The following is a 21,411-nucleotide window of genomic DNA, read 5'->3' on the forward strand; positions in this document are numbered from 1 at the left end:
GTTTCTAAAGCTTTCAGCTACACACCCCACAACTCTCTTGCCCTTCTGGATGCTTCAAAATGTGCACAGCAGAGGCGTGGGCTTTGAATCGCTCACAGAAGGAAAGAAATCAAAAGAGCAAATGTTATGCAGTATGGATGGTTTAAAAGGCAGTTTTTAGTTGAATTTGCTGCAGTTCAGTGAGCGTAAGTCAAAGCAGAGCTTTCACTTTTATTAAAAAATCACTATGATACAAAAACGTCCCTTCAAGCTCAGCGTTCAGGTGCTGCCACTTAGGGCAGATGGCGAGGGCACTGTCAGTGCTTGAGCATCACCTCAGCTGTGCAGGATGACTGAGGGAAGAGACAGCAGTTAAAGCTGCACTGGGACAGGGCCATGATGGCTCCCTTCCTCCCCCTTCCTGATGATCTCCAAGTCGTCACACTCCTTGTAAGTCGGCTCCTCCACGAACTCCCAAACTTCAGCAGAGAGTCTCTCCAGTTTGTGAGCAGGGAACCAGTGGATGGAGGTGTCATTGAAGGTATCCGAGTACCGAGGGTGAGCAGGGAGGGCAACTTCCTCCACCCCTTTTAAAATCTAAGAGCAGTTGGGAAAACACATACAAAGCAAAAGAACTTTTGTGCAAGCTTATGTGAGGATGGGAGTGCTGTGTTAACTGTAGCCTTCTTTGCAGTGTGTTCAGCAGATAATAAAATGATCCCGGACTTTAAAAACAACCACCTTCATCTTTGAGGTTATATTTAAAATATTTAAAGCTCCTTCTTGTTAAAAAGTCAATGCAAAACATATTGCTGTGTTTAAAAAGCTTTCGTGCTTCCTACCTTTGCAATGTAAGAGTAATCTCTCTCCAGTATTCTTGATAACAACCTATTAATAAAAAAAGAGGTAAACTAGCATTAGAATCACAACGTGCCCATGAGAAGAAGAAAAGGTAAGAAAAAACTGCTGATGACTGCAACTGTGACAGCAAGCTGAAACTGGGCAAAACTTTGAAGACCATGTGGAAGTCCCTCGTGGAAGCATTAGAAAGAAGTGTTCTAAGAAAGCAAGGAGTGGAAAACAATGCTGGAGGCAGGTCGTAGGGCTGTACCTGCTGTACCTACCTCTCCTCGATTCCCTTAAAGCTGTTGCCAATGATGACCATGTTGGACAGAGCATGGACAGACCAGTTCCTCCAGAGCAGGTTGTTGTACAGTGCCTTGCCGCAGTGCACCATGTAGAACAGCGTCGGCGATCCGTTTACGCTGTGCTTGCCCTCCTGGGGGTGGTGTGGTCACGGTGCGGACACAGCTCGGGCACACGGGGCTGGGATGGGGTCCTTACCTCATTCTCTGGGAGCAGACGCAGCCCCAGTGCCTCCAGCGCTGCCAGCTCCAGCTCTGAGAAGGCCGGGTCGAAGAGGAAGCAGCTGCTGGGTGGCACCTGAGGGGCACAGACGTGCGTGGGACAGGGACACGCGCGGACAGCGGCACGTGGGACGGGACGTGGGCGGTACACGCACGGTGGCCGCTTACCGCCAGCATCTCGAGCAGCAGCAGCAGGAAGGCGAGCTGCAGCCGGGCGGCGGGGCAGGCAGCGAACCGCCCCAGACCGTAGCACACGCAGCGCCAAGCCGGCCCCGAGCCCAACGGCTCCCGCACGGCTCCTCCGGACACGGGGACAGCCGTCAGCCCCCGCCCTCCTCCTCCTCTCGCCGCCGCCCTGCACGCACCGGCGCTCGCCGCCCAGAAGCCGGAGCTCAGCAGCTCGTCCCTGCGGGGGAAAACGCGACCGTCAGCGGGGCTCGGCAGGGGGAAGAGCAGCGCCGCGCGCCCCGCACTCACCGCGCGTCCCGCAGCCGCCTCAGCACCGCGGCACTGCCATCCTCCTCTTTCTCTTTCGCCCTCCTCCGCCGCCGCCGCCCGCTCGCTGCGCGCCACCCGCCCGCCGCCGCCGCCATGCGGCCCCTCCCGGCCTCCGTAGGGGCGCGCTCACGTGATCACGCTGCCCCTCTCGGGCTGCCGTAGTTTTGAGGTCACGTGGTGCGGTCATATGATTCATATGATTGGCGGTACTGCGCCCCAGGCCGCAGCGCTCATGGCTCTGTCTCAGCACGGCCCGGCCCCGTGGTGAGCGCTGCGCGGGCGGTCCAGGGGGAGTGCGGGAACGGAGGGGGAGCTGCCCGCTGCCCTCACGCAGGGTGGCACCCTCGGGCGGGCCGAATCTTCTTCATCCGGGGAATGCCCTGCCCTGCGGGGACCTTTTTAATAACGTGGCACTATTCTGTGCTGCTTTTCCATCGCGGTGTTTCTGTGCGGAGTAACAGCCTCGTGTAACAGCCTGTGCTGTACCTGAGGCGACGGGGGAAGAAACGTGGTGCTTTCCAAGCGTTTCAATCATCTCTGCCAATGCTTTGTTTTCTAGGTGGAATTACTTCTTCCTTTACGATGGCTCCAAGGTTAAGGAGGAGGGGGATCCTACGAGCGCTGGGATTTGTTATTTTTATCCTTCTCAGGTAAGGGCTGCGTTTGTTTTGGCTCCTGTACGTGGGTGCCTCTGTGAAAACATGCTGATAATTCTGATTCGGGATTTCCAGGTGGAACTTTGGCTTAGTTCTCATTCGGTGTTTGTAAAAGCTCTCAAAAACCTCCTGGGGCTGGAGCTGGGTGAGAGGACAGCGCAGCCTGGAGCTCAGAGCTGCCCATGGCACTGCTGAATACCCACACACTGCTTTCACGGCTGCAGCTGCCAGCAGTGCTGAGATTTGCCTCTGCTACTGCATGTGATATTGAATTTATGAATGTAGTTGTGATTTTTTTTCTTTCCCAGTCCCTTTTAAAAAGGAAGACAATAAATTGTTGTTGCCTCCCCTTTAGACTCTCCCTGACCAGCAGGAGCTGCTGTGTGGACAGATTGCTGGAGTGGTACGCTGCATGACTGAGATTTCAGGAGTTCCTCCGAGCCTTATTCGCTTGAGAAAGCTCAAGTTTGCAGTTATAGTGGATGGAGACTATCTCTGGGTGAGTCCTGGGGTCTGGAGGCACTACAGAACTAACGCAGGGAGGAGGACTGAACTGCTGTATGAAACTAAGAGGGTTTTTTTTTCTTTTCAGGGTATGGGCCTGCTCACAGATAGACCTGGGGAGAGCTAGGGTGTGAACTTGCAATGCACAACTTTTCATTGCAAGGTAACTTAGGTTTTGTTTACCACAGCGTGTAAGCACGTGTAAGGGCGATCACTTCAGCTGTTCTTAAAAAGCTTCACGTACCTCATCCGTGTGTTCACAACCAATGTGTGTTCTTAATATGCACCTGGCAACATCAATCAAAACTAGAGGCTTTTGTAGTTTATATTTTGTAGTTACATCTATGGGCTATTGGCAACGACTGGACAGAAGCCTGTGTGCCAGAGCTCATAGAAAGGACTTGGTCTCCCCGTGTAGAAGTGTTGCTGTTTGACCTTTTAACCCTCAGCATTCCTGCTGCAGGGCTTTGTCAGCGTTAACAGATGTTTAGTGTGTAAAGAGCTGTGTGCAGTAAAGCCATGACAAAAGTGCCCTAAACCATCCCTGGGGAACTGGACTAAGGCCAGTTGAAGCTGTTTAACTGGCAGTGCCATTCAGCTTACTTAGCAGTGAGCGAGGTCATCTGACGTGATGGAAAGGGAGGGTGTGTCAAAACACTGCTCTGCCAGCTTCTTTCACTCACCTCGTCTGTGCCAGAGCTCTTCTGTGGGTATTCTTGGATTTCCTTTTCATTTGACTTGTGAACCTGGCGATTGTTTGCCTGCTACAAAACTGCTTGTGTAGCTTTGATACTCACTTGAGAGAAGTATAAGTTATTCTCATCTGTTGTCTGTGGGTTTTCCCAGAGAATGCTCATCATTCAATGCTTTCTGCATTAAAGGTGCTGGGCTGTGCTGTTGATCTCCCTGATATCAGCTGTAGACGGTTTCTGGAGCAGTTGATCAGCCTCTTCACATTCTACAATGGATCTGTGCACCAGGCTTACATGGTAACTAAGGATCAGTAGCTGTGATGTTTGTGGCTAGGAGGAGATCTCTGACCCTTTCTATATTGGCCAAGCTGTGTCCTCGTACAGACATTCTGTTGTGCTCCCTTACAGTCTTCCTACTTGTAAGGATCAGACTAAGCTCACACTTCTCACATCATAATCCTTGGATATGTACAGGCCCATCCTCCTATTCCACTAAGGCTGTGTAAATGTTTGCAAGGTGTTTACTAGATGTTCATGAGCTAGTTTTCTCCCCATGTTGTTTTCCTCCTGATGCTCATAAGCTTTGCCATTTGTAGATGCTGTCCCAGACTGATCACATGTAGCCATTTGAGTGCAGTGAGGATAATGAACTGATAGCCATGTGGATTTTTGTTGTCCATAGGAGTTCTCTCAGGAGGAGCTAAACAGGCTGTGGGACAAATACATTGAGTATATCCAAAAAAGCACCAATGACCTCCACAAGATTTTCAATTCTCTCTGGAATCTGGACAAAACCAAGGTAAAGCCTGTCCTCTGCAGTGCACAGCTCTATCAGTGCCTTAGTGCTAATATTTCTGGTTGGTTTGTTTTTGTTTTTTGCCATTTGGAGTATTTCTAAGAGCTTTCTGGCATGACTTCTGGCTCTCTGTGTCTAGGTGGACCCACTGCTTTTACTGAAAGCAGCTCTCATCCTGCAGACTTGCCAGCGGTCTCCCCACGTCTTGGCAGGCTGCATTATCTACAAAGGCTTGTAAGTAACCAGGCATGACTCAGTTAACCTGCATGTTAAATCTGCATATTCCATCCATGCTTTCTCAGGACTGTGTTCCCAGAGTGCATCGTGCTGTGCTGCTGTTCTGTTTGCATGAGATTTAATTCTTTGTTTTATAAGCAAACGTTGGCAGTGTTCTCTGAGCATTACTGCAGTGCTGCAGAGGGCTTTGTGCTGGAGTGAAACTTCCCCTCCTTCAGGGCCTTTTGGAGGATCTGCAGAACATGGATCTCAGCAAGATGCAAGTATGACTCTGCTCATGTATGACTTTGTTTGGCTCTTCTAGGATTGTGAGCACCCAGTTGCCACCTCCTCTCACTGCTAAAGTTCTCCTCCAGGGCAGTGAGTCTTCAGGCCAGGTATGTTGCTGAGCATTCTCTGCCAACATTTATGCTTGTGTAGATAAACTAGGAGCTCATCACATAGATTTTTATGTGGAGTTATGGAGAAGAACATATTGATGCTGATGATTAGAGCTTTTATTAAGATTGAGTAAGGTTTCATGGCACTAGGAATTTTGCTTTCAATCTGAGTTCATGAATTCTCATCTGTGTGATTTTTTGATTAATGTTTTACCCAAATTTGGGAATTTAGTGCTCAGTATCCAAAATGAGCATCTGAAACTGACAAATAGATTGCTTCTCATTGCCTTTATCACTGGTAATTATAGGGCTCAAGATCTCCAAAAATATCAAGACTGAGCATGAGGAAGACCTCTCTTCTCCCTCAGGTTGAGAGAACCAAGATTTTATGCTCTCCAGTAGGCAGTAATGGGAGATCATGGTATTTTTCCCAGCTGTATTTTGTTTCTTGGGAAGTCTCTTTGACTTTGAGAGCTACTTCAAGAGCAAACCATTGTCAAGCCTGGTAAACTGATGACTGCATTTGCTGAAGAGGGTGGTTTAGGGTCTGTTGTAGTCTCAAACAGGGCACTCATTGTTCTGTGAGGAGACTGAAAGGGCTGTCCTAGGGCTGATTCTTGACTTTTCTTTCAGAGTGAGCCTGGAGGTGAGGAGCAGCAGGAGCCTGGTGAGCATCCAGCTGCGGAGTGCTGATAGTCAAGCGCCCAGCAGCAGCGTATGGCAACCCTCTGGGCTGTGTTCCCTGCAGTGAGAGTATGAGGCAGTTTGCTGGGATTTGTGTCAGAGCTCTTGCTGAATGCATGAGCATATCCCTGGGGGTACTGCTGCTGCTAGTCAGCATGTGCCAGTGGGCGTTGTGTAATCAGAGCTAGATCCTTCAGCTAAACAAAGGAGGTTTGCTCTTTTGAGTTTAACTGTGAGTTCTGCAGATGCCCAACATGCCTGCTTTTATTCCAGTTACCCATGTGTCTACTTGGCCACCGATGGAACCCTGAAAACAGATGGCTGATGCTTTCAGTCCAAGTCTTCAGTTGTTGCTTTTGAGCATCGGTTAATAGATATTCTGCCAGGACAGTTGGAGAGGGGGAAAAAAAAGAAAAAGGGAAAAATGTGTCATTTTAGATACTAAGTAGATGAAGAGAATGGGAAATTGCCATCTAGTCAGACCCAGTCATCTTGTGGTGGCCCAGAACACAGGGTGGAGTCGAGCTTCTGTTCTGTATGACAGGGCATGCTGATGTAATTCTCAGACCTCCGTTGCCCTTGCAGGTTCTGTGCTGCCGCAGGGTGTCCGAATCGTCCCGGTGTTCCTGACAGAAGATGAGATCTCAGTGCTCCGAGTGGAGTGGATGAATGGGTAGGAGAGCAGTGTGATCATAGAGAGGCTTTTAGGGCAAGGGGCGACGTGTGGCGCCGAATCTTCGCAGCCATTGCTGTTGTTTTCTAAAACGTTTAATTCAGGCTGTAGCATCTGTGTTTTGAAGTTGCCTGAGGCCTTTGAGGCTGGATAGGATTTCAGGTGTCCGTATGTCTGCTGTGAAGCGGCCTAAAGCAAAACTGTTTTCCAAGACCAACTGTTCCGTTGTTTCTCGATTCGCAGTGCTGTTCTTTAAGATTTTGTGTGTTGTGAATAAGGGAGTAACATTCCTAGGAGTTTGCAATGGAAGAGACCCATGCTTTTCACCTGTGTTAGAACATACCTTGTCCTTTACCAAGGTAGATGTTCTTTTGTAGCTGGAAGTGATAAAAATTATTAGGTATATAAGTCCACACAGAGTAGTGCAGTAGTTTAATCAATTTGTCATCTCCTGCTAGATCAACCATGGCCCCAGCAAGCCCTAGAGGAGAGAAGAACGCTCTCAGCTCCCCAGCAATTTCAGAATCAACAGGAATTCACATAAACCGAGGCCTGAATGATATCTCTGTGCTCACTGAGCAAGCTTTAAGCACGGCCACACCAGAAGATGTCGTGCAATCAGGCAGCTTTGCAAACACAGTTCCTTCGAAGGGCTCCCCCAAATTGGAAGCCAGGAAAAAGAGTTCTCCAAAAGCAGAACTGAGCAACCCAGGCAACAAAAGGTCAGAGCTCAGTAGAAAAGCATCCTTCTCGTCAGATGGACACGAAAAAGAGCTGCTGAGCCCTTCCAATCTCCATACTGCTCAGTATGCTCAAACAACAGATTCATATCTGGAAGGTTTTTCCTTTCCAAACCCATATGCCAAGGAACAGGAGAGTCAGAGCACTCAGGAATCTCTTGTTCATGTTGAACAACACAGTTTTCAGAGCTGTCTTGCAGACAGTGCAGGTTCAACTACCTGCTCTGCTGCCCAAGAGCTGAGCAGAAGGAAGTCGAGTGAACAAGACGAACAAGGGACTCTGAGCCAAAATAGCATCTGTGCAGAAAGTGATGCAGCCAGTGGTAGTTGGAATTTGGATCGCCCAACCCCTGTTTCACAGTCTGAGCTCGGAAGCAAGAATCAGTCAGTGGCTGTGGACGTTCAGGAGGGGCTGCCCAGTGCCCCAGCAGAGAACACAGGCTGTACTCAGAGTGGGGAGCAGGACTGGCCTCAGGCAGGCAGCCCGGCGGCTCAGGGCACGCAGTCAGACAAGAACTGCAAGTTCATTCAGATGAGCTTGTATGTCCACAGCATCAAGGGGCTCGTGCTCTCTCTGCTAGCTGAAGATCGCCTCCGAGATGACCAGAGCTCAATTGAGGATGTGGTAAGTAAGAAACATCCTCCACACCTGCAGATCTCACAGCTGCTGGGCTTGTGGTAGGGTGGGATCTCTTACACCCTTTGTGGCGTGAAAGGCAGTGTCACTTAGCTGAGCAGTCACCACAAGCAGAGAGAACTCAGATCTGTTAGTGAGCGTGAGGAGCCAGCCTGAGAGGTGGGAGCGCTGTCACGGGTGGCACCCGGAGCTGTTATTGTGTGTTAGCACCCGTGCAACACTCCTGAGCAGAACGTGTCAGTGCAAGCGTGAGACAGCCCTGCTGGCTGCCAGGGGGCCATGCTGCTTTTGGGATTTGCTGGAAACACTGACAGTTCTGTAGTGCTTTTTGGAAAGCAAGGTGTGTTCTCTGTTTAACTTCCACACTGTGTGCCGCAGCTTCTGTCTGGAGGCACTAGCAAGACGTATCTGGCAGCAGCTCCAAGTAGTGCTTTCTCTCTAGATGAGTTTGCTTGGCTAGAATCCCCTCCCAGCCTGCTTGGACCCCTCCCCACCTGCCTGATCATTCCTCACCTCCCCTCGCTTTCACTTCCCCCTACCCAGGGACCTGCAGCAGGAGTGATGGGTGCCACTAGAGCACGCATCAATGTAGGTGAGGCACTGGAGCGATCCAGGATGCCTCCACTGCTGTGTGCAGCTCCCTGCTGAGCAGTGCAGTGCAGTTAATGAGCTGCTCATGGTGCGGGGGAAGGATGTGCCTGCTCCTGGCGTTTCTCTGTGAAGTATTCGTCTGCAGAGCGATGCCCTGCCTCTGCCTCAGCCAGGAAGCTGAGTCAAAGCTGCAGAGGCCTGTTTGATATGCCAGTTGCCATAGGAACAACCTCATTTCTTTAGTTGTCAGACTGGAAGGTGGAGGAGAGCTCAGACTAATGCTGCCTCCCAGCATTGGCAGAGCCTCAAGGTTACTCTTTGCTTCTGAGCTCTGAGACCCGGGGGGCTGTGTCTGTTACCCCTGTATGCAGAGGGATGCATGGCACAGAGGGGTTGCCTTGCTAGAGGAAGGATTACTGCAGGGGCCAGCCTCCTGCAGCACCTGTGTCAGGTTGCCCTGTCTCCATTCTGGTTGTTTGGAACAGGGCTGCAAAGCTCCTGCTGTGCCGTGCCTGCTCTGGTGAAGGGAGGAGGCTGCGATTTGTGAGCAGGTAGGGGCTGCTGGCTTGAGAGCTGGAGGTCCTTCCTGGTGCAGATTGGGTTAGTACTGGTGGTGACAGGCATGCATTACATGTCTTTTTCCCCATCAAAACCTGAGAACGACTGGCACTGAGCACAGTGGGCCCACCCTGGCTCAATTTGTCACTCAGCTCGTTCAAGTGCTGCTTTCTGGAGGAGATGTGCTGCCAGTCCTGCTGTCTCAGGAGGAACAGCGTGTTGCTCCAGGTCACAGAGCTGGGACCTTGCAGGCTGCTGCTGGCATCGTGCTTGGGCATGAGGCACCACCTCAGCCTCTCTGTTCCTTTGTTTATCTGTGGATTAAAAATGAACCTCAGCTCACAGGGTTGTCAAAGCTTAGTTGTAGTTAATTTGTCGAGTGCTTTGAGGTCCCTGAATGACACCAAAGAAGGGTAAAATATGCTACTTGTGCAGCTGCAAGCAGCAGGCAGCACAGACCAGACCCCAGGGAGTGGCTCCTAGCACAGACCTTCGCTGCAGAGCAGGCAGGAGCCTTGTCCTGGTGTGTGGCTGTGTAGGCTCTAGGCTGTTATCCCTTTTCTTCATTGCATAGAAAAGCAGATCTGTCCTGCAACCTGGGGTCAAGGGCAGGCCCTGTGTTGTGCCAAGTGGAGGCCTGATCCTCTACATAGCTGGGGAGGGAGCGAGGTGGAGGATTAGGGAGATAATGGAGTTAATCTGCCTGCTGCACAGGGGCTGCAGTCCTACTGCTGGTCCAGAGCCTTGTGGGGAGCACCAGGCCCTCACAGAGCTGCCCTGCTCCCATCCCCTGCCTTGTGTGCTACTGCATTGGTGTGTGCATGTGTCTCACTCAGGTCTGTAGCTCCCTGCTGGGCTGTCTCTGCCTTCAGGTAAACTATGCATTTATTTGCTTTTTCCCTTCTACTGATAACCCAGTGCCTGCTGGCAGCCTCCATGCCCAGGCAGAGGGCATTAGGAGTATATATCCTAATACAGAGGATAGGGGTACAGAGAGGGTGCAGCAGGAAACCCTGCAGGCACCTCAATCCATCCCAGACGTGTACATCTGCATGTCGTGTTGTATCTTTCTGGTATAAAGCTGAACAGCAGAGCAATGTTCTGTGCTGCAGAAAGTCATGGGCAGGATATAAAAATGAGCCCCGGATGGGTGAAGTTTGATGATAAAATTAATGGTGTCTTCCTGTTGCAGATAGCATCAGGGGATTTAATGGCTTGTTTCCAGGCTGAGGTGCCCTTTCTGAGTCCCCGTCTCACTGCTTCCTTCTGCCCATGTTACCACAGTTCTGGTGGGAGCCTGGACAGCAGCAGGAAGGCTCTGATCCCTGTGACATGGGCATCAGTCACCATGCTCCCTACGCTGCCTCCTTACACGTCTGCTCTAACATATGCCTTTTACCCTGTATACAGTACCACAGCAGTCTGGCTTCTCTGAATGGCCTCGAGGTTCATCTGAGGGAGACTTTGCCCAAAGACTTTCTGTCCTCAGCCAAGGCAACTTACAGCTTCACTCACTATGACTGCATCCAGAATGTGCTCACAGGTAAGCCTGCACTTGATGGACTGTTTGGGGTTTGTGGTAACCTTTCCTCATATTTCAAGTGGCTTTTCAGACACACTGCTTGCTAAGTTGGTGCAGCTGACACTTAAGAAATGGCCCCAAGTGGTGGTACAGCAGTGTTAAGTCATTTCTAGCTGGGAGAAGCAAGATCTGGGAGCTGCTGGTAGCGAGCAGTTGAAAGAATGCTGTCCTGGGCTGATGGCAGACCATGTGCATGCAGGAAGCCTCATGCACAAACTGCTCCTGTTCATTCTCATATTTCCCTTTTCCTGGCAGCCTCCCAGACAGCAGGCTGGCTCTCTGCAGCTTAGAAGAATCACCCTAGGGAATGAGAGAAACCCCAGTGATTGCAGGTGACCACTCCTCAGGTCTTCCTTGCACCCCTGCAGTCTGGGTACAGGTGGGCAGAGGCAGCGGGGCACTCCAGCACCCCAGGCTTTGTGTGTGGCTGAGCAATATGCAGCTACTGGATATTGAGGTCACACTGGCACTTAGGGTGTCATCCACTCTGCTCTGCTGATACACAGGGAATGTAGGAGAAATCCACAGCATTTTCCTGCTTGGAAAATAGGAGCACTCTTCATAGCATGGGCTTCTAACACCCTCCTGCTTGTGTCCTGCAGCCAATGTGCCCCATCCACCTGGCCCACTGGATCGGCACTTCCTGAGGGCTGCCACGCTGATCCACTCCGACTTCAATCAGCTTCCAACTGTTTCAGAAGTGATTGTAAGGTAAGGTGTGTTCATTACTCCCTCCTCTTCTAGGCACAGAGCTGCTGTGTAGCGTATGAAGTAGGTGAGTGCTGCATCAGTGTTCTCTGGCACTGCTGGCTGAGGTCTGGCAAGTGCAGTCATCGCAGTGGAGTCTCTAACCAGTGCTTAGTCGTGTCACCTTATTCCCTCATTCCTTATTAAGCACGCTGCTCTTCAGATACAGGGTGCTTAATATTCTGCCTGTAGTGTGATCTGGGTGCTAGTAAGCTAAAATGGCACTGATGTGAGTGAGCTGAAGGCACAGCTGAGTTTTGCCATGGGTTTGGATTAAGATATAATACTAGAATATTATCAGATCCTGGCACCATAAGGTTCTAAGAGACAGTTTTAAATATAGCTGTTCCTAATAAATTTGTCTCGGCTGCGAGCCAAAGGCGCACAGAACTGGCAACCTAGATTTTGTTTTCTTGTACGGCTTGTTGAGTTGGAAACACACAGTAATGTGCGTGGCAAACTCGATTGTGATGCGCCAAGCAAGATGGTCTTATCACAGTCAGAGCCTCTCCACGCAGCCACAGCTGAGGCTGCTTCTGTGCTGCAGCACTCTGTGCTCCTGCATCCTCAAGGAAAGTGGTTATGTTGTGTGAGCAGAGATTCTGCTTGCTTGGTCATGCTTGTTTGTCCAAAACGTGATGAAATAAAGATGCTTCTGGGAATTTCTGCTTCACTTTTTATGATGCTTGCCAAGGGAATGTGAATCATATACTCCAGTGCTGGAGACTCCTTGTTTAGCATTAGATTGACTGGCTCCTTAAATCTGATACTGGGTAAGCTGGCGCATTCTGTGTTGCCCCAAAAAAAGCAACTGTGTGTGTGAATCAGACTGAGTAACAAGATGACTAAAACTGCTTTCTCTTATGGAGAGTTGTCACAGGAGGGTGTCAGCAAACACATCAGTTGCTGCTTTCCGCTGTCAAGGAGGAATGCAGAGTCCTTTGCTTTGCTTCCTCTGAGCTCTCTCACAGGTAAACACTGAGTGCTGGCTTTTTACTCAATGACTTGAGCCTGTTTGGTTACAGTATCTGATCAGAGTCTTGGTTTCATCACGGGTGTGACTAAATAACCTCCTGTGGTTCCTGCTGCAGGGTGATGTGCTTATGGACAGCAGCAGTGAGTTAGGTGTTAGTGCTGCTGAGCTGATCACAGGCTGTGAGGGATATATGACCCTTCCTTTTAGGATCTAGTCCTTTCAGAAGGACGGTCTGATTCCCTGTGGCCTTCTGGCAATACTTTGCAGGGTTTAGATGGATCTTGAAGTCCTAACTAGGTGGGAGTCCAGTGCCCAGCACTGTGATCACAACACTGTAAGTCCTGACTTCTGCTTTCTGTCCTGTCTCACCAGGAATGCCTCCACAGCAGTGTATGCCTGCCGGAACCCCGTCCAGGAGACCTACTTCCAGCAGCTGGGTGCTCCTCTCCGCAACTCGGGTGCTCCCAACCCTCAGGACAGTGCTTTCAGCTTGCCTAACAAGGCCAAGCAAAAGCTGCTGAAGCATGGAGTGAACCTACTTTGAACTGATGCACCGAGGCAGCGTATCTCAGCGATAATGAAAGCTGGTTCATCTCCAGGAACCAAATTCTCAAAGCTGTTTGTTCTGTAAGCACCGTGCTCTGTGCTACCTGTGGTCTCCAGCCTGCTCTGATGAAGGAGCACTCTTATTGCCCTGCTCCTGCAGCACGTGGTGCATGATGTCATTGATGTTAGCACTTACCAAAGACTGAAGATAGAAAATAGCTGTGTTGGGGTGTTCAGTTTACGTTGACTTGTAGGACTCCTTGTGGTGCTCTGCCACTACAGACAGGCTCACAGAGTGCCTTGACCAAAAGTAGAACCTCTCCTTGCTCTGAGCTACACAGGACAGTGAATTACTGGGCAGTGCTTGCTTTCAAACCCTGCACTCGCCTTGAGTTCTGTTACTGTGTTTGTCCTGGTAAGACTGGGGCTTTTTTTATACCTCTTTATCTACAGAAATGATTCCCTGCTACAACATAGTGCCTTATCTTGATTAATAGCTTGCCAGCTGACTAACTGGAATAGAACAAGTGCTGCAAAATTCCTTACTCCCCTCCAGTAGCTGTCAGTAGGTTTTATTCTGTAGCTGCATTTGGCAAATCCTTGTCCCTCTGCCCATGCCTGCTCAGTGTTCCCTCCAAGCTACCCACCAGAAAGCAGGAAGGTGCTGCAAACCTCTGGATGCACTACAACCCTCTGCTCCTCAGCCAGCCATGTCCTTCCCCTCCTGTTGGAGTACCATGCTTCACCTCCTGGCTTTCTGTTTGTTTGCACTCCATTGGCTGAGAAGGTAGGGGCCAGCCCCTTAAGCTGATGAGACCAAAGAGGCTTTGTAGCTCCTTGGCACTTGCTGTCTTTCTGCTTGTCATCCCCTGGTCAGTGACTTGCTGGGGTGGGACAGGCAGTGGTGGCTGCTAGCCCTGAGTGATGAATCCTGCCATGACTGTGCTGTGTTCTGAGGCTGCTGCTGCTACGTACATGCACATCACTGTGAAAATAAAAGTCTGAGGCTCATCCAAGAGCTCTGTGTCGGCGCCCAGAGTCCTGCTCATTCTGCCTTGTTTGTGGCTCGTGTTGGGGTTGGGTGACCTGAACGGTGCTGTCAGCTCCCTCCTGGCTGAGCTCCTGCAATGCTCTGTGCTCCATCAGGAGGCACGGAGCTGAAGGAAAAGCCTGAGAGGGATGGGAGAGAGTTCTGGCACAGCAGCGAAGCACAGCATAGATGCCTTCAGGAATCTTCTGCTGCAATCTGCTGTGCCGTCTGTTAGCAGTGAACAGCTGGGCTGGTTCCGTTGTGTTCCACTGCTTGAGCTGCATCTGGCCTCCAGGATTGCCTCCAGGGCTTTGCTTAAGAGGAATGTGGTCTTTATGGTAGGATAGTAAAGTGTTCCAGGCTTAAGGGTTGCATGGGAGAGAGGATGATTAGAAGGGTCATGTTAAAGTGCAATGATGAGGAGCAGCTGCTGCTCTGGCCATGTCTTTCTAACGGGGTCAGGGTTGTTGCTGAGCAGTGCCAAGCTGCCCTGGGGCTGGAGGGGTTGTATTGGGTACTGGCTTTTGTGCAGAAGGACGGCAAATGTCGTGTGAAAGGCAGCACGGCATCCTAGAGCTGCTCCTGTGGAGGCTGCTTGCTGCCCTTGATGTGTCACTGCAGGCAGCTGCACATGTTTTCCAAAATGTGGATTGGGGAATTTATTTATTTTTTTCTCCTTTTGGAAAGCCCTTCTGTCAAGCCTGAAGAGCGCTGGATCTCTGTGGTGGTTTCCTGGTGCTCATTTGGCAGGGGCAGTGCTGGTGGCTGGCTGGAGTCAGCTGTCCAGCTTCACAGGGCAGCAGGGACCTGAGGGGTGGGATCAATGCAGGGAGCTGCCAGGCAGCTGCCCATCGTGCTTCCTAATAGCACGGGCAGGGGGCTGGGGCTGTGCCCTCACTCGCTGCGTGTCAGTTCAGCCTCAGCCCATCACCTCCTCCCACTCTGCAGCTCCTGTTGTTTCCAATGCTTTGTTCCTTACAGCGAGCTGAGCTGCTGGGGCCAGCTCAGGAAAAGATCCAGATCCTCTGTGTTTTGCTTTACCCTGGAACAGTTACACAAGCAGGCAGAGTCTGGTCTGTTTTCAGCACAACGGTTTATTGATAATCTTTACTTATCCACTGTAGGAATGTTACCAAACTGTCGGACAGTTACCAAGCCAGCCTGCTTCCTCAGAGCCTCTTTCCAAATAATCAATGCGTGTAGAAATCATGCACTTCAGATATTCTGTAACAAGACAGGTGTAAAAAATATCTCAGATGTATTTGAAATCTCTGCCTTATCTTGCAATCTGAAAAATCTGTAAAGAAATCGTTCACGAGTGCAGTTGTGTCCCTAGGAAGGGCTGGGAGGAGGGTGATGCTGAGCCTGGAAACCTTTGCTGTGCTCTCAGCTGCGTGGGCTCTGCATCCCAGCCCTGGCTGTGGGATAGGGATGAGCAGCAGCAGGAGGGCTGGCTGCCACTCCTCTCTGCCCTCTCTGCGGCAAACCAGAGTCCCTCTGAACTGCCACCTGCCCCTGCGGGCATCCTGGCTTCGACTTGTGAGAACCAAGGGTTGCAGGTAAAGCAGGGAGGACACTTAGGCATTGGTAACACCTCAGGTGAGGTTACAGAGCAGGGCTGGCCGTGCACCGTCCCTTCAGCAGGGTGGGTGTGCTGCCTGGGCAATGGGAAGCCAAGCCAGCGGGCATCACGGTACCATCCCATGGGGTGCTGTCCCATTGTGGTGCCACTGCAGCCCTCTGTCTGTCCATCCATCTGTCAGCATGGGGGCTGCAAGCTGGGCAGGGGCAGGCTGAGCGCAGCACTTCGCCCCGCTTTGCTGTCTTGGCCATGTGAGCGTTGTCCTTTTGGTGACCACAGGAAACTTTACATTATTACATTCAAACAAACACCCTTGTAACTCTACTTCTGAACACTGCAAAACACGAGCAACATAACACGGATGGGAGTGGGACTGCATCTAACCACGGAGAGAAGGCAATGCACCGCCATGGTGGAAAATAATCCCTGAAGCCTTGATGGAAGGAGAGAGATGCCACAGATACACGTCGAAGGTTCCATTTACAAGACCCACAGGAGGAGACCCCGGCACTGTGAGGAAGCCTCTGCCCTGGGCAGCGTCCACAGGCGGTGCTGGAGCTGTGGTGCCCTCACCCTGACAGCGCGGCGGTGATCTCAGCGTCCTGGGGCAAAGATGAAATCCAGTGCCTGGCGCTCGGCAGCTGCCACGTTGGGATGCCACAGGTCCACCATGAAGACCACACGGGGACCCTCCTCTGGTGGACCTGGGTGGGATGAGGTAGAGGGTGAGGCACTGCTCCGTGCCCTGCTGGCAGCACTGAGGTGCTTGGCGAGGTTGCTGCTGTGTGCAGCCCAGCACAGTGCACCTCCACTGAGCACCGCCTGTACATTGCTGCCTTATGCCTCCTGCTCACAGGGCAGGGTGCTCCCTGCAGGGCCCCTGTGCTGCTCTTTTGCAGTCACACACAGCAGGGCAGCAGGTGTGGTGCTGAGTGCCATCCTTGCAGCTGTGGCTCAGAGCTGCTGCTGTGCTATTCTGCCCTTGCCCATCCCCGTGGCTCTGAAATAAGCTGCGTTTCCTAATTTCATAGCAGGGAATATGTGGGAGCAACAGCTTTTGTTCTCCCACCTGCTTCTTTGCATGAAGCAGCTCTGCTTCGTTCTTCCATGCCATCGGCAACTAATACTGGCTAAGGCAGGAGAGGCAAAGCAGAACAGCCTCCAGCAGGCACCAAGGCAGCAAAGCCAACCCTACACCCTCTTGCAGCACTATGCTGCCACAGGATGCGCAAGTTATCTGCTGGGGGGGGCAGCCCCTGCAGGTCTGGGGCTGGAGTCCCAGGAAACAGGGAGGAAGCTGGGGTAGAACTGGGGGAGGAGGGGATTGCAGCCCTCAGCCCCGTGCTTACCTTCATGAAAGGCGGTGTGCAGGAAGGAGTCATCAAAGAGCAGGCAGCGACCCTCAGCCCAGCACTGCGGCTCACCCCCCACCACCAGCTCGCAGTTGCTGGGGGTCTTCAGACCTTTGGGCACAAACAGAGGACAGAGGTGGGTCAGTTCCTGCAGGGAGCAGTCCCAAAACACGAGCAGTGAGTTCCATGCTGCTTACTGTGGGCAAAGAAGAGACTGAGGGGTATCAAGGGGCTGCTTCCCCGCAGGGAGCAGGAGCAGCAGATGCTGAGCTCAGCACAGGGCAGAGGCCCCTGGGGGCTGTTAACACCATCTTGTGCAGCAGCAATGTCACCCATGGCAGCGTTTGAGCAGCTGGAGCTGGAGCTGGAGCAGTCACCTGCCCTGAGGATGCAGCTGAGGAGCAGAAAGGAGCAGCGCTCCCATGACCTGCAAATGGTAAAAATGCTGCAAATGAGCAGAGCGGAGTTCTGTGCCAAATCCAAGCAAGCATAGCAAGGACTGCAGCTGCCCAGGAGAGCCAGAAGCACAAAAGCTGCTGGGTGTTTCTAATGTATGTTTCAAAGACTACAAAAACCAAATGCATTTCCCTATGCAGTAGCTCCAGCTGGATGGGTCTGGATGCAGGCAGGCAGCCCTGGGGAAGCAGGACTGGTGATGATATATGTGGCCCCTGGATTCTGGGGAAACACCTGGAAAAATTCATCTAAGCAGAGTGCTGTCCTGCTTTGCAGAGCAGCTGACCTGGAAGGGACTTGGTCAAATGCAACCACTCTGTGGGCACAGCAGGAGCTGGAACAGGTGGGGATGTCTGTGGGAGTACTGCAGCCTGGCTGCAGGATAGCAGCCAGAAGCAGGTGGAGTGAGATGTAGGGGAGAGCAGGACAAAGGAGGGGCCCACTTTGCCTGCACCTACAGCTAGGACCTGGCTGAGCTGTGCCTGTTCTGTGCTCTGCCCCTCCACAGAGCGCATCTGCCCTGGCTGCTCTGAAGCTCCCTCCGATCAGCTCTGAGACCATCTCCTGCTTCTAAGCAAAGGCAGCCACCACCGGCGCTCACCCAAAGGGAGCTGGCAGAGCAGCCACACTCACTGTTTGCCAGCGCCCGTGCGGTGCCTCCCCCACCTCCATCTGTGCTGCACGGGCTCTCCCCAGCACCCATGGGGCTGGGAGCACCGAGGGGACACCCAGAGCCACTGGCACATGGCCCTGTCCCTGCCCCGGGTCTGGCATCAGGGTGGCACCCGGTCCCGCTCTGGGCGCACAGCAACATCCAGTGGGGTGAGAATCGACCCCAGCGTGGACGGGAGCAGCTTGGATACACTCCATGCTGCTCCTGGAGCAGGGATAGCCCACAGAAAGCCCGCCCGCCAGGCACTCACCCAAGTGGCAGCGGATGCGGATGTTGGTGGGGCCGTAGTGCTCGGCGATGACGGTGCCCGGGCTCAGCACGGAGATGCAAGCGTTCCCAAAGACATTGTTGCCAATGCAGGTGCGAAGGCTGCCGAGCAAGCGGTAAGTCCGTGGGCATCTCCTGCAGTTCCTGGGCACGCACATGCCCTGGTTCACCAGGTAGAAGGTGAACCACTCCCCGCTGGGCGTGCTGTTCATTTTCCATCCTTGCGGGAGGCTGCAGTTTGAGAACGCTTTGTAGAGGCTCTCAAACTCGCACAGGATGGTCTGGAAGTTGCGCTCCAGCACCTCTACGTCGTGCTTCTGAGCGTCCCGTGAGAAGTAGGGGGTGGTGGGCAGGTCGGGCAGGAAGAACACCTCCGGCTTCTGGATGGAGGGCCGGCTGTTGAGGTAGCGGCCCTGCTCACGGATGCCCTTGTGGATCCTGCCCATGCCGGACCACGAGTAGCGCTTGGCGTACTCCTGCAGGTTGTGGTAGAGCTTCTGGTTGAGGCCATCGTGGGGCGAGCAGCGCGCGCACTCGGGCGCGTGGCAATAGACGAAGCCGTTCTGCACACCGTTGGCCTCGGCGCCCTGCATCAACGCGTTGACGGGGGGGAAGGCGCGGGGCTGCTCGCGGCCCACGTGGTAGCAGTACCAGACAAAGAGCAGCAGCAGGCAGCCCACGGCCAGCAGCGCGCCGCCGTCGCAGTCCCGGAACGACTGGATGCCGGCGGCGATGAAATCCCGCAGCCCATCCAGGGAGCAGCTCCAGTCCGGCAGCCACACCAGAGGCATGGTGGGGTGGTGGAGGGTGCAAGGGGGGCCCGGAGCTCAGTCCTGGTGCTCTGAAGGGGCACCCACTCCATGCAGCACTGCCATGGGGGTGCGGGGCCGCGGCCGGTCCCAGCTTGGCATGTTCCTGGGAGTCGGGGGTCAGCAGCACCGTGCCCACCTCATCCTGAAATGCAGTGCTGGGGGGCTTTGAAGAGACAAACCCAGAGGTGTTATGGGGGTGCTGGCAGAGGACAGTGGCCCTGCAGCCTGGGGTGGTTCCACAAGAAGTCCACACTCACTCCCAGCAGCATCGCCCATAGGGATTTCAATGCCAGCCACAAGGGAAGCAGCAGAGCCATCCCCCCACCTCGCTCCCACTGCCCCACCTCCTCCTTTGCTCTTCCTCCAAATTTCTCCTCTCTGTCAGTCCCTTATCGTGCCTGAAATCCAGCTGACAAGGCAGCCACGGGCCAAGCTCTTAACAGCCCTATCTCACTACTCATCAATTTATCATCTTGATCTAAATGCTCTGAAACAACTCTCCTTCTAAAGGACTCTGTCCCTGCAGACAGTGGGGTTGCAATCAGCACTGAAGCCAGCACCCTCCACAGGCTCCCTATGACAGCCCCATGGGCTTGCACCCATTGCAGCATAACATCCCATCCCTGCAGGCTTCACTAAGGTGCAGAACAAAGCAGAGATGCCAGCAAGGCTCCAGGCTGGTGGAGCTTTTAGGGCAGGAGTGGGATGAGGTGACACTCCTGCTCCCTGCAGCTATGCATGCCCTGTGCCCAGTCCAAATTCCATCCCCAGCACTTCTCTGTCTCTTTGTAGGAGCACCGACCTGAAGGTGCAGGGTGGGTTTATCAGGCAAGAAAGATCTCCAGCCTTTCCCTACTTTCTCTGCTGAGGTCCTGCAGCTCCTTAATCTATGCACATTTCCCCACAGATGGCAAGGGGGACGCGGTTCAGCTGGTGGAGCAGTGGCAGGGGCCTTCCTGCAGCTGCAGCCCAAGGGCAGGGGCAGCTCTGCTCAGATGGGAGAGACATGCACACCTCCCCACACCCTCTGCCTGGGCCCTGCAGTCCACGTGGCACGTTGGAGCTGCCTGGAAATTTCAAGGCAGCTTCCCTCCATCCCCGGTGGCTGGAGTCCCTCCAGCTTCTCCAGCACACCCCTCCTCCCCAAGCATCACCATGGGCCAATGCCAGGGGTGTTCCCCAGCGTGGCACGACCCCATAATGCCACTGGCATTCAAAGCAGCAATCCAGCTCCGGAACAAAGCAGGGAGACTGGCATTAGGGACCTTCTGAGGCTGCCTAGAGGGGTCTGACAGCCTTGGGAGCCTCCACCATAGGCACAGCCCCTCTGCCGGCCCAGGGCTGCAGGCAGAACTTCACATGGGGCAGCCATCAAGACAATGAGAGACCAAAAGCACCTAGCACCCATCCTGACTCCCCAGGAAAAGGCTGGGAAATGGGGTTGGATGCAGCCTGGCAGCTCACTCCCGTGCTGACACAGGCAGCCCCACGGCTGTGCTGGTGTGTGGCAGAGCAGTGCCCCAACCCAAGGGGCACCCAGGATGCAGGAGATGCCCTGCTCCACTGCACGCAGCTTTAGCACGCAGCTCCAATGCACGCAGCTGAGATCCACGCATCGTCAGCTGATAACAAATGGCAGTCGGTCCCAAATAGCGCCCATCAATTCCCCGGTGCCCCGAAGTTGTGCAGGACGTGGAGGCAAGCTCCGTGCCAGGCAGCAGCGGCGTTACGTAATGAAGCAGAGAGGCTCCGATGCAGCACCAAGTTACATCCTGACAGCTTCGCAGGGCACCGGCAGCTCCGGAAAGAGGCGGCTGTGGGCCGGGATCCCCACACCGCGTGCCCCAGCAGCCAGGCTGAGCGGCGGGGATGGCCTCTGCTCGGCGGCATCGCGCTCTGCTCTGCGGGCACGCGAGTGCCGGGGCGAGGCCGGCCGTGGGCTGCTACTACGGAGCTGGAGCGCGGCCAGGCAGCTCGGTGCCACCCCAACGGTGCCGCTCGCTGCAACGGTGTCACCCCAATTGGCATCGCCCGCTGCGGCGCGCCCGTGTCACATCGGCGGCACCCGTCCCCGCGGTGTCACCCGCCGTGGAGCCCCGGGCACGGCTGCATCCCCCGCACCGAACTGCCCCGCATCCCGACCCCGCAGCGCCCGGCCCCGCCCGCCCCGCGCCGGATGCGGCGGCACCGACCTGCTGCTGCTGCCGTGCGAGGACGTGCAGGGCCGCCGCTCCGCTTCGTTCGCCGCCTCCTCGGACCACAACTCCCAGCAGCCCGGGCAGGAGGGGCCCGCGCCGCCCCCGCCGGCACCGCGCCGGGCGGCACAGCCTGCTGGCCCCGGGCCACGCACCGCCCGCCCGGCCCCGCCCTCCGCTGCGGCCGCCCCCGCCCTTCGC

General features: G+C 53.8%; 3 protein-coding genes across 4 annotated transcripts; 1 reads left to right on the forward strand and 2 right to left on the reverse strand.

Moving 5' to 3' along the window:
- Positions 1-190: 190 nt before the first annotated feature.
- Positions 191-1,939, reverse strand: SRRD (SRR1 domain containing). Its single transcript, XM_042829088.1, has 6 exons — positions 1,824-1,939; positions 1,515-1,752; positions 1,324-1,422; positions 1,104-1,258; positions 822-867; positions 191-576 (listed from the first exon to the last, which is right to left on the reverse strand). The coding sequence occupies exons 1-6, from the start codon at positions 1,937-1,939 to the stop codon at positions 352-354; spliced, it is 879 nt and encodes a 292-aa protein (XP_042685022.1). The 3' UTR covers positions 191-351.
- A 98-nt stretch (positions 1,940-2,037) lies between these two features.
- HPS4 (HPS4 biogenesis of lysosomal organelles complex 3 subunit 2) lies at positions 2,038-13,854 on the forward strand. 2 transcript variants are annotated; one of them, XM_042828762.1, is made up of 13 exons: positions 2,038-2,108; positions 2,404-2,494; positions 2,856-2,999; positions 3,886-3,993; positions 4,379-4,495; positions 4,632-4,726; positions 5,034-5,106; positions 5,743-5,776; positions 6,379-6,466; positions 6,925-7,831; positions 10,403-10,535; positions 11,177-11,285; positions 12,670-13,854. In XM_042828762.1, exons 1-13 carry the CDS (start codon positions 2,041-2,043, stop codon positions 12,839-12,841), a joined length of 2,139 nt encoding a protein of 712 aa, XP_042684696.1. In that variant the 5' UTR covers positions 2,038-2,040; the 3' UTR covers positions 12,842-13,854. The 2 variants fall into 2 exon arrangements, with proteins under 2 accessions (XP_042684696.1, XP_042684697.1); XM_042828763.1 differs by lacking the exons at positions 2,038-2,108; positions 2,404-2,494 and adding an exon at positions 3,093-3,167 and having other exon boundaries at positions 2,908-2,999.
- Positions 13,855-14,959: 1,105 nt separating this feature from the next.
- ASPHD2 (aspartate beta-hydroxylase domain containing 2) lies at positions 14,960-18,994 on the reverse strand. The gene is made up of 3 exons (XM_042829034.1): positions 18,187-18,994; positions 16,805-16,918; positions 14,960-16,159 (listed from the first exon to the last, which is right to left on the reverse strand). The coding sequence occupies exons 1-3, from the start codon at positions 18,992-18,994 to the stop codon at positions 16,050-16,052; spliced, it is 1,032 nt and encodes a 343-aa protein (XP_042684968.1). The 3' UTR covers positions 14,960-16,049.
- Positions 18,995-21,411: the final 2,417 nt, after the last annotated feature.

Source organism: Centrocercus urophasianus, unplaced genomic scaffold (assembly GCF_019232065.1).
Source record: "Centrocercus urophasianus isolate 14NV4802_14NV808 unplaced genomic scaffold, USGS_Curo_1.0 seq_30, whole genome shotgun sequence".
Lineage (NCBI taxonomy): Eukaryota > Metazoa > Chordata > Aves > Galliformes > Phasianidae > Centrocercus > Centrocercus urophasianus.